Source organism: Limanda limanda, chromosome 14 (genome assembly GCF_963576545.1).
Source record: "Limanda limanda chromosome 14, fLimLim1.1, whole genome shotgun sequence".
Lineage (NCBI taxonomy): Eukaryota > Metazoa > Chordata > Actinopteri > Pleuronectiformes > Pleuronectidae > Limanda > Limanda limanda.
The window spans coordinates 20,848,109-20,859,793 of NC_083649.1; the positions used below are offsets into that span (position 1 = coordinate 20,848,109).

At 41.4% G+C, this 11,685-nt stretch overlaps 2 protein-coding genes across 2 annotated transcripts; both read right to left on the minus strand.

Moving 5' to 3' along the window:
• Positions 1–963: 963 nt before the first annotated feature.
• Positions 964–7,374, minus strand: ggnbp2 (gametogenetin binding protein 2). Its single transcript, XM_061085449.1, has 14 exons — positions 7,310–7,374; positions 6,372–6,498; positions 5,536–5,616; positions 5,082–5,335; positions 4,628–4,726; positions 3,780–3,893; positions 3,456–3,665; positions 3,158–3,332; positions 2,880–3,056; positions 2,591–2,726; positions 2,378–2,503; positions 2,115–2,263; positions 1,836–2,027; positions 964–1,731 (listed from the first exon to the last, which is right to left on the minus strand). The coding sequence occupies exons 2-14, from the start codon at positions 6,462–6,464 to the stop codon at positions 1,525–1,527; spliced, it is 2,013 nt and encodes a 670-aa protein (XP_060941432.1). The 5' UTR covers positions 6,465–6,498; positions 7,310–7,374; the 3' UTR covers positions 964–1,524.
• A 138-nt stretch (positions 7,375–7,512) lies between these two features.
• pigw (phosphatidylinositol glycan anchor biosynthesis, class W) lies at positions 7,513–11,268 on the minus strand. Its single transcript, XM_061086085.1, has 2 exons — positions 11,180–11,268; positions 7,513–10,180 (listed from the first exon to the last, which is right to left on the minus strand). The coding sequence occupies exon 2, from the start codon at positions 10,175–10,177 to the stop codon at positions 8,684–8,686; it is 1,494 nt and encodes a 497-aa protein (XP_060942068.1). The 5' UTR covers positions 10,178–10,180; positions 11,180–11,268; the 3' UTR covers positions 7,513–8,683.
• Between the last annotated feature and the right edge of the window lie 417 nt (positions 11,269–11,685).

An 11,685-nucleotide genomic window follows, 5' to 3' on the forward strand; every position in this document is an offset into this window, starting at 1 on the left:
GCAGTGTGCACAAATGTTTGGTTCACGTCACCTCCCACTCCGTTTTTCAACCCACGAGCCCCGAGTTTTCTCATTGCGTGGTCATCTATCGCCATCTAGTGGATTCAACTAGCCATGACTGCGTCGCGTGTTGCCTTAACGCTTTCCTGTAATCAAAGCTTTTAGACACATTTTTTTTACTCAAGATCACGTTATTAGCCATCCTGTTTTAGTTTTCTAGAAACCAACCCCCAACTCATGTCACTGCTGTGACACAGCTGACACAGTCATTGAACATAAACATGTAGCAACAGAAAACATACAGCAATGGCAATGTCAACACGTGGTATTAAATCAGTCTTTACAGCTATTTAGGAAAGACGCAGCTGTGTCCGAGAATTTATATATGTGGAGAATATATTTAATACCGTTCTGGCTGCATCTTAACTGAGAATAGTCCAATTTCCTATAGAAAAGGAAAGGCAGTGACATCACCATGCACTCACTGAACCCAGCTCCAGGTACTGTGTGAGGAATTCATTCATGAATTTGGATGACTTACATTTTCAGTGAACTATACAGTTTAAATAAAAACTGAAATGTGGGAAAGAAATGATCAAGGGTAATTATTATTAGTTTAGCAGGAAAGCCTTGCACTATTTGCAGAGGATAAAAAGCTACATTATACTTGGTTTTAAATATGCAAAATAGTAATGTTTAGCTTGTATTGTTTCAGATTTGCTGACACTGGAATATTCCTCCAGATGTCCAGTTCCCTGATTGTGATAAAATTCAATAGAGATGTTGAATAAATAAAGCTCTTAACTTAAAACCTAGCTTACAACCCGTCTGATAAACTTGTCGTGTTTGCATAGTGTTTAAATGTTAAAGGCCAGGACTCACAGAAAAAAGTGACATACCAACAATCTCAGATCAAAATAGAGTTAAGGACTCGTGAGGTATAGTAAACAATGAACAAATGTATATATGCATACTAATAAATATTCTTTATTTAGTAAATTTTGAACATTGCGCTCTTAACATCACACCCAATTCCTTATTACAAACGGATGTTTATTCTCTGTAAAATCTTTAAATTTAGAATTTCTGTACACATTAAATGGTACAACCTTTACCACTACACTGAAGTGTCACCAAAGAAAAATGATAGAAAACAGAAAAAGAAAGAAAGAAAAAACAAACACAAGACTCCCAAAAAACGTATTCCCAATTTCACAGCTTGCAAAGCATGATTACAGATTCCACTGAGCTCTTACCCAACAACCCTACAGGAGACCAACAACAAACAGCTAGGCTTGGTCAAAGTGAAAACAATTACTGATGAGAGCGGCCGAGAAATGAACTGCAAGGTGTGTTGGTCTACGAGTGCAAAAGAGAGAGGTGCCCAACAGAAAGTAAGAATTACATTTACTCTGAAGGAAAAATGAGTGAACAAGACACCAAATATAAGTCAAGATTTTAACTTTTCTAAATGTGTTGCAGCAGTGGTCGTGCTTCTCCCAGGGGAAGATGTGAGTAGTGCAGTTAGGTGACACTGGTTGTGGTGGCAAACCACTTTCCACACACTGGCTTACTCCGCTCAGTGACGAGGCAGTAGTTGGTGAATTTCTCTTTCAGAAGCTGACGGTACTGGTGGCGGTTGTTGTAGAAGGATTGGTTTCTTTCTAGAAATGCCTTGATCTCGTCCTGTGTCAGACAGTTCCCTTCATCGGAATTCACCTCTGACTCATCCTGAATAGAAAACACGACAGGAGAAGAGAAACTTAAATAAGTAACACAATTAGATAGCAGATTGTCAGCTGTGACAAACATTTTAATTAACACTTCTCACTAACCAGAAGTTCCACAAGACTTGTGTGAGGGCTGAGGCTCTTTTGATGTACTGCCCATGGTAGTCGTAGTGCAATGCTGGAAGATGTGCTGCCACATGAGGAGGAGAGGATTTCTTTGGTTCGGCAAGTGTGAGATGATGGTGGACCGTGGCCTGTAGTGTTACCAGCCGACACACAGCCTTCACATTTTAGTCCCTGTAGAAAGGTGCATGCTCTCATTAAAAATATGCAGCTTGGTACATTCTGTAAACAGCATGTGAATTATCAAACGTGTTCCCTCACCTGATCATTGCATAAACCCTTTCCCTTCCTTTTCTTTTTTTTACTCTTGCATTGAGCGTTTCCCTCAGAGTGCTGCCAGCAGTCCAGACAACTGTCTATCCCATCCTCCTCCTTGTCTTCAGCACAGTGATGGACAATCGGCTCTTCTCCTTCAGAGAGTAAACAAAAACACACTGTGAGGAAGTGGACTAAGTTACTCTACAATGTAGCTTCTTTTTAAAGAGTTCTTAGTCCTGAGCAGCTCAGAGCTACTCCAGCCTGACCTGCTTCGTGATGGTTGCACATCCCCTCGGAACAGGCCACGTCGGAGCCTTCTCGTGATCCTATGTCACTGCCCTCCATGCTTGAAGAGTAGCCGCAGTCACTGGCATTGCTGTGGGTGGACACATCTGGGGAAAGGTGGAAAAACATTTGCTTTACAGGGTCCTAAGGAGGTTAATGCATTATCAAGACAAATATTCCAAGTGCATCTTTACCTTGTTTGGTTTCGTCTGAGCAGCTACAGGAAGTACTTCCGCTGGCAGCGATGCCCTCCTCACATCTGGCCGTCTCCTCCTCCTCACCGTGGCTACCACAGACCTTGCAACTGTCTTTCACAGCCTCAATAGAACCCTGCAAAACAGCAAATGAGTGGACTGAGTTACAGGCGGTCAAACATGTAGCTCTACAGTACATGTAGTGAACTGTACTGCCCATGTACACTACATATTAACAGTAGTATACATGGGTTGCTTTGTGTCTCAGACTCTTTATGAGTGGGTTTACCTCATCCAGATTTTTGTCCTTGTCCTCTGACTCCGGTTCACCACACTTGTTTTTGCGGCGATTTTTTTTCTTTTGCCTCTTTTTCTCCTGCTTCAGCTCTTTGGCTCTCTCCTCTTCAGACAGCTCCTCGACGAACTGCTCGAGCCGACTGATCCCCTGCATCTTCTCCACTGCCATCTGGGGGGCACGATAATACGTATGTCACTCGGCTATAATCCATTATCTGACAAGTATATAAAAATCATATCATACACACACTGGCTTGGATTTTTGCATACCTCAAAATTTCTGCGTAGTGCATCAATTCCCAAATGGAACAATAACTGCCATGTCTGCTCCTCAGCTCGTAGTTTCTGCCAGATCCTGTGCAGACGCTCATAGAGATGTATGCCCAGACAAGTCAAGACCTCCTCTTGTGCAATGTCAATGGTCTTGGCATGTCTCTCTCTGCGTCTTTAAAAAGGAAAAAGTAAAACGATACATAAATACATTGAAAGGAACAAGGTATGACAGAGACTGTCTCAAATGAAACAGACCTCTTCACTGGTGATCATCACTGTATAAACCTCGACTTACTCATAACCGCCTGCAAACTCGGGCTCTGCCCGGCCAAGCAGGTGAGCGATGAAGTCTGTTTCGCAGCACACATGGATGTGGCGCTCATGAGGACAACAGCAGAGTCCTTCATACAAGGCAGCACAGTAGCCCTTCTCTTTAGTGCAGTCCAGCTCCCCCACCAGGATGTTGTACGCTCTCAGCACTTTATTCTTACAGTCAGTGCAGAACCTGTGCAGAACAAAGTCGCATGCAATTAATCAATTTTTTTTTGTTTTTAAACAATTAACAAATTATTGTTAGGAATTTGGGAAATTGTGCTATACTATGACAGCTGTGTATTACCTGTGTTTACGCAAGTATGTCTCCAGCGTCTCTAGGAGACAGGCACTATCAATGAGGACCACCTCATCCCTGCACTCCTGAGACATAAGCTCCCATACATCCATCCAGCTCCCCCTGTAAGCAAACATCCCATTATTATAGCAATGCCATCATAATGTATAATTATTATAAACCTGCTGATTTTTAAGCCAGTTCAAAGCCACAGAAATAAGTGGAATACACAACACTGACTATATGGTGACATAGACACAGAGGATATTCACATTCATTAGGAGTCCAGTTTTATGGTCACTTGGAGATTATAATACCAATCTAATTCATACTTTTAGTTTAGTTTCAGTTTCTACAAACTCCTGAGGGAAATATCTGGCTCTGAAAACTGTTAAATGCTCCATTATGTTTATTACACACCCACTGAGGGTGTCTATTCCCAGAGTCTACAGCCTTAAAAGCAAGGAACTGCAGCTGTATGTCCCCGAGCGCACTGCATAAGGATTTCTAACAAATTATTATACAAAAATTACAGTGGGTGTGACAAAGGACACGTGTGTAATCAATGACTTTGTTTAAATTACACTATACATTTCAGTTGAGGGGATTAACATGACTGTTCAAGTCCAACAAAACAGTCACCTACTGAAAGAGCTTTAGTCATCTTCCAGTGCAATTCACTAAACCAACCACTCTTTGTCCCTCTCTCACTATGCTAGAGGACAACTTAAACACACTGGTCCTGTCTGCTGGGAAGAGTGACTAGTCCACTTCTCAAATGCAGCCTATGAACAACACATTCTCAGGAATAAACTTGCACAACTAGAAAAATGGATGGGAACAAGTATTTTACTCACCCCAAGGGCTTAGGCTTGTGTGTGTCTAAGGAGTGCAACTGGCACCTCTTGTTCTTTTTACTTTTCGGAATGGCATCAATCATGTCATTTAACTTTGACCTTTAAAAAGGGAAAAAATGCGAGTAAAAATAAACAATATTGTTAGCGTTAATATAAATACAGCATCATCCTTCTTTGTTAGTTGTATTCATTAATTTCCCCCCTTTTTAAATCCAAGTGTCAAAAGTCTTTTATAAACAACAAAAATTTACACCTGAAGCCTAATAAAGAGGATAGGAGTGTTTTAATTTGGTGCAGCATTATATCCTCACTTACTAATTCAACAAACACAGAGCATTTCATGTTAATAACAACTGTTGTCATATGGATTTAAAGTTTGTGTTGACTGAAGAAACACAGTTCAACTCAATTCGTAGTGAAAAAAACAAAAACACCACATTTCACTATGTCTTACCCGTGAACATAGAAGAGGGTGTGAAGCTTCTTCACATCTGCTAAACAGGCCTTGGTGACAGAGAGCATGCCTGTGGGTTTCACTGTGAGAGGCTCCAGAGCCGGGTTCCCTGATTCCACCAGATGTGAGAAGAGGCGCTCCACACTCCGCCTGCAGCCCACGCATGGCACCAGCTGAGATAATGCACTGTAGACCTCTCTGGATGTCACCATCATGGCGATATTCAAGTCCTGTTGCTTCAGCTTTGAGTGATACTGTAAGACCAAGGAAACAACAACAACTGTCACCACTTTGCTGAGAAGTCACATGAAGACCAACTACACACTTATTATCACAAGGAAGTGGCGTCAAGCTTTTGGCACCACGCCCACAGTAGGGTGCGTTTAAACAGGACTTGATAAGTGCTCTGACTGACTTAAGGTGAGGTAACTATGTGTAAAATTAAACAACTCACCTCAGAAAATTGTTTCCATTGAGACAGGTTTATTTCGTGGCTGTCAACATCCAGGATACAATCAGAAAATTCCATCACCATCTGGCAACATGAGATGAAACACAACAGTTAATAAACATCAATGTCTCATTAGGATCGTGTCACAGAACAGATTACTAATTTGTCATGTTTTGGGTGTGAGTATCACATGCCAATAATAACATTCCAATCAAGCTTCCCTTGGTTGTTAATGTTTGTACAATAAAACAAATTCTTGACTTTTAGTAGCTGGCAGGTGGACATTGTTTTCTGTTCTTTTTTAATCTACAATAGTAGGAGAATACCCTCGGAGACTTACATTGGGTGTATGATATATGTGAATATATCATATATATACACATATATATATATATACACATGACATATATATGTACATGTCATGTAATATTACAGATATATGGTTTTACTTTGTCATTAGCAATATTGCACCTGTTCCACAACATGTTAAAAGGGTCAAGGTGGCTCAATAACCTCTGGCAGCTTATACAGTTTCTAATCCATCATCCCTACACATCCATAAGAATGTACTTACTTAACTACACCTTTAATTTTATTGCTATGCTGGTATGATTATTTGTGCATCAAAGTAAAAAAATAAATAAAACGTTTGTCCTTTAAACAGGCTGGGCCTCCTCATGCCACAACTGCACCTTTGCTTCTAGACACCAAATGTTAGTGACAGGATATGGGATGCATACATCTGACCCAAAGAGAGAGATGGCTGCGTTTGCCACATCCCAGTTGTGATCTTAGCAGCCTTTCTCCTTGTGGTCATACACATGGTAGAGCTGGCTTACCGTGAGGGTATCATCGATATACAGGGGGATTTGTCTGGCGAGGAACGGGTAGTCCTCTTCCCCTTCCCTGCACACTGCCACCAGACGAGCCATGCCTTCTTCCAGTGTGGGTTGTGGTGCAGCTCGCCTGCAGGGGACACGCAGGATAATGACTGACCAGCTCAGACCAGCACAGAGCTACAACGAGCTAATGCTAACCGACTGCAGGTCATCGCAGGGCTAGCTACAACACCACCTTCTCTCAGTGGAACCTGACGTTCACACGACCTGCCCCTGAAACACGTCGCAACGTGTCAAGTTGGTGTTGAGGTCGACAACATTTCATTTAACGTCGCTACAGCCGATGTCGATCTTTCCGACTTGCCTTGACCCAGATTTAAGCAGCTAAGTTAGCTGAACATACTGGGAAACGAAAGCGAACACGGGGAGGGCTGAGGGTGTGGAAAACCTGTCTGCACTTCTACAACTATTTGAGTTATGAAGACTGGTTTAATTACGCGAACATCTATTGTTGGGGTCGATATGATGAAATAGTGACCAGTGGCTAGTCAGGTTAGCATGCTAGCTCGTTTCCTATGGCAGCACGGGTTTACGAACAGAGGAATCCGGTCGCTGTATTCGAAGCATTACGTCCTAAAGCGATTAGCCTACGTTGTGTGCAGGAGTTTGTTCCGCCTTTACAGATAACTAACACGTTGCAGCGCTCATAGTTATTCTACGCCCTGACGCCAACTTGGCTAACTTACTAGTTAGCTTAGCTACCGTACACAGCTAACGTTAGCGAGCTTGGATACGGCTAATATAAAGTTAAAGTCGGTGAGTGGCCACTTAGCGACAGCTGCTTTCAACAGCTTCTCTAACTACAGTTTAAAACCCGAGCTGTCACCGTGACAACACAGACAGACATCCGACTAGTCCCCGCTAGTGTTCGTACTCACCAGCTCCTAAAAGTTGCCCTGGAAAATAAACAAGTGCGACAGTGAGTGGAGCTGCTGCGGTGGCGGAATCTTCATGACGGATATGACCTTTGCCCCCGACGTACTAGCTGACGTTTTCATAGAAGCAGCCGCCAGGGGGCGCGTGTAGGAAATTATCCTTGAGTTATTTATACAAGGACAACAGTTTTTCAACATGTTGATTTATTCTTAAGACGTCCTTGACAGAGACAAACAATAAGATAGAAACACGATAAGATAAATTCAGTTGCTACGGCAACAGATTGTGAGAATGAGACAGACAAGGGAATCAAAGGGCAATCGAATAAAAATAAAACATCCAATAAAGATGCATAGACTCTGTACATAATAAAAACTTTTCACCACAGAGAAATATTACTGGTAGAGAAACGTACTTGAGTGGCACAGGATGATATTGAAACAAACACACACACACACACACATATACATAGAGTGAGAGATAAAGAGAATGTTGTATAGGCAGGTATGGTATACAGTATGAATATACAATATTATTATATATACACACATAATATATATTTTCGTCATAGTATACAAAATAACAGTAGATCACATTAATATACTAGTATACAGATGTGTGTATGTATATATATATATATATTACATTCAGAGGCCTATATATGTAATAATATGACACAATACAGTATTACAACCCTACGTTATAAAGATAATGTGCAAAAGGACACAAATGTACTAAATGAAAATTTCATAAAAAATAGTGAAGTAAGACAGTGCAGCATTCATTTTACACTCTGAATGGTGTTGTATTGTCACCAGTAATGTACATCAGTAGGAATCAAGAAAAAAGGGGATCTGGGACAGTAGCTCGGGGTTAGGATTAGGGCTGGGTCACTGGCCTGGGTTACAAGGTCTACTACCATGATCCCTACGACAACCCATGGCAGAGCATGCAGAGCAAAACGACATGTCCTAACATTAAAAATTTTGACCAGCTGACAAACAGTTGTAACAACAGAATAGGCATAATAATTTCTGGAATGTGTCACATCTCAGTTTTAAATGCAAATATGGCTAAGATGAATAAATACAGTTTGTTTGATACATGATCTTTAATAATTCCCACTTTTCAGTTGCTGTATATTATCTCATATATTTGAGCCATAGCTATTATTTGTGGGTTAGGGAGCAATTACTCACCGTTTTTCTAAACATCAACAAATACAAAGCATGTGGGAAATAGTTTCAAATCATCACTTATTCAGATTTGATCCAAAACATATTTGTATAAATAGACAGATAATGCACAACAGTATCTTCAGCTTTGCAAATAATATCAAAACTTACAAATGAACCGTTTCATTTTGCAAATGTGATTTACCAGAATTTCACCGTTATTCCACGGTAATGTAGAACATATATCACAAAGCAATTCATGAACATGTACATCAACAAAACACACACTGAAAATGAATGGCTACAGGTAAGTGTGTCCACTAGCGAGTTGGTCAGGCCTGTCATGATATTTGCAATTAAGAAAAATAGCAACTGATTCCTGCTGATGGCTTGAACAATGCAAAATCTTTCAACTTCACCCCTGTTTTTGTCAGAGGCTGAATCTGATTGTTTTTTATACAAATTCCATGATGAGGGTAGAAAGCGACAGCCTGATATGCCTTTGGAAAACAGTATAACCAGATCGGCAAGACCGAGGCAGGACATAAAGAACAAAGACTGTGCAACACTCCAGAGATAGAAAGATAAATTAGCTAAGCGACGAGACACTGGCTCCACCAGTGTCTGACATGTGTACAAAGCAGTGTACAGCACAACACTACCAAATAAGAGGTTTAGAAGTGCTCTGACCCACTCTTTAACTTGGGATCTCGGCTGCATCACATAACGTCCAATTTGAACCCCTGCCATGTAGATGGCTACATAGCCCACCACAGAGAATATGCCCTCCTTGTTGGCGTACAGAAAGCCCTTATCTCTGTCATTGTTGTGGATAATGAACGCTTTCAGCCCTGATGTCTCCAGAATGAGCTGATAAAGTCCGCTGAGCAGAAGGGAAAACACCAACGACTGATTGACTGGTAAAACGGCCAAAATCAAAGAAGCCAAAACTCTGACGATGGCGAGTGTGAAGAAGAAATTCCAGTGGACACCATATTCTGTCACATGCTCTTGGTAGCTGCTCATTTTCAAGCTTACCAGCCTTCCCATACCAAGAGCAACCAGGGGCCAGACGGACATGAGTTGCTTTGTGACATGATTGATCTTGGATCCAGACATGGTCTTTCCCCGTGCCTGTGGACAGACGAGGGCATTTGCAAAGACATACGCTCCGACACCAAAGTCCATAACCCCTGTCCCATAGGTTTCTGTTTTAGCATAGCGCCTTGGGAAGACGCTAAAGTCTACAGCGAGAATGCTGATGGCTGTTTTCAAATTTACCATCACTCTAAAGATGGTCACAAAAGGAACCTGGTTGGACTGAACATGAAGCTGCAGGAAGGTGCTGACAGTGGTCTTCGGGTGTCGATTGGAAGCGTGACTGTCAGTGCAGTAGATGTAGCAAAGCACACAAACTGAAACAAACAAGCAACCCCCGATGACCAGGTGAAGAATGCCGCTCAGGATGGTGCATGACAGGACGAGGGGAAGGATTAGCACAGAAAAGTCTAGAATCAGGTGAGAGAGGAGTGGAAGTGGCAGTGGGAGGGCCCTTCTGGTCTGATGGTAGAGGATCAAAATCAGACCTCTGTTGATGAGACACAAGGGTGAGAGAAATGAGCCCAGAGTCACCTCCTGCAGACTGGTCCCATTGAGATTACTGACAAACGCCTCCTTCAGCTCCCTCTGAGACATGATCTGCAAACAATAACACAATTTTCAATATGAGAAACTGTAAACCAGAATATGCAAATAGAAGGGGTGGATGCAGGGGCGTGTCCAAGGGGGCACTGGCATCTTTTTTTTATACACTAATCTCTAACCAAAGCTGCTTTCAGAGATGAACGACACAGAATGTACACACATTTAGGTCTAGACTTACTCCGTAGTTTGCCTTTCACACATGAAAACCCCAGCAGGAGATTCTACGATCAGACACGTTCACAACAACACAGGAATCAACATTGGCCCTTATCACCAAAAGCTCCAGTATCTTGTCTTCTGACATCTTTGTTTTATCTATCTCTTGACATATTTGTCGGTGTCTTCTCTGTGTGTGCCACCACTTTTTATACTGACATATTTGTATTCTGTTAGGGTTTTTTCAGTTACGTATATGTTGTGTATTAGAAACATAATCAACAAGCAAACTTGAGCGCGGTGATTCCTCAGAAAAGCTCCTGCTGTATTCTCACACAAGGTCACTCAGACCTAGGCCACTAGGAGGCTGGCAGGAGAAACTCCGGAGAAACTCAGGAGCCTCTGACTCTGCCATTTGCGTTCTCACATTAATAATAACAAAATATAACAATTTGTTCGTTTGTCTTTTCTTTTATAAGCTTCTTTTTTTTTTTAAACATTATAATTTGAAAAAGGAATGATTTTCAAAATATATTCAATGATGTGTGGCTTTGCTCCAAGCTATAGAGCTAGCAGTAAAAAATGAATGACTTAAATGTTCACCTTACTGAGTTAGGAACTGTGCATGGCTGTTGTACATATAATTGGTCCCACTGTGTAAATTGTGGCCCCTTTATGGCCCCTGAATTAGAAAAATCCTAGATCCGTCACTGGCTAAGACACTATTATGACAGCACCCGTGTTAAATGTACAGGGATATTGTTATATTTACAGATTCAAAGACATAAAAAGAATAGATATAATATGTGTGTGTGTGTGTGTGTTATCAGTACTTACGGAGGGTTCTGTCGCTTATAAGTTGGAAATACAGGTTCACAAAGTACCTGTTTAACAGGAGCTGCAGTATCTATAGTTTGTCGCAGTGTGTAGCCTCCGTGAGCTCTTTCATTACTTCCGGGTTCAGTCTCATGATGCGTTCAGGATAAGTCGGATTTTTGGTAACTTCTGACCTAACCGGGACATAATATATATTATGAAAAATAAAATAGCACGAGTACTTCCCCTATGGTACTTGCATTACAATATATTATGAGGACGTATCTTTTATTCAAGTCCCCCTGTTTGGAGGTCAGGTCAGGATGTTTTGGAGCAAAGTATTTATACATTTGAACCTAAATCTTTGCTGCTTGTGTTTGGTTTTCTTGCTTTTGCTCATTTCTTATATCTGCTGTTGTCTGTCCCCCTGTTATAAGCTGGACATTTATACTGCCTTTGTTTATGTGTGTGTGAGATCACTGCGAGTGTGACCATTTGAGTGAGGTGACTATTGTGTGATTTATAAA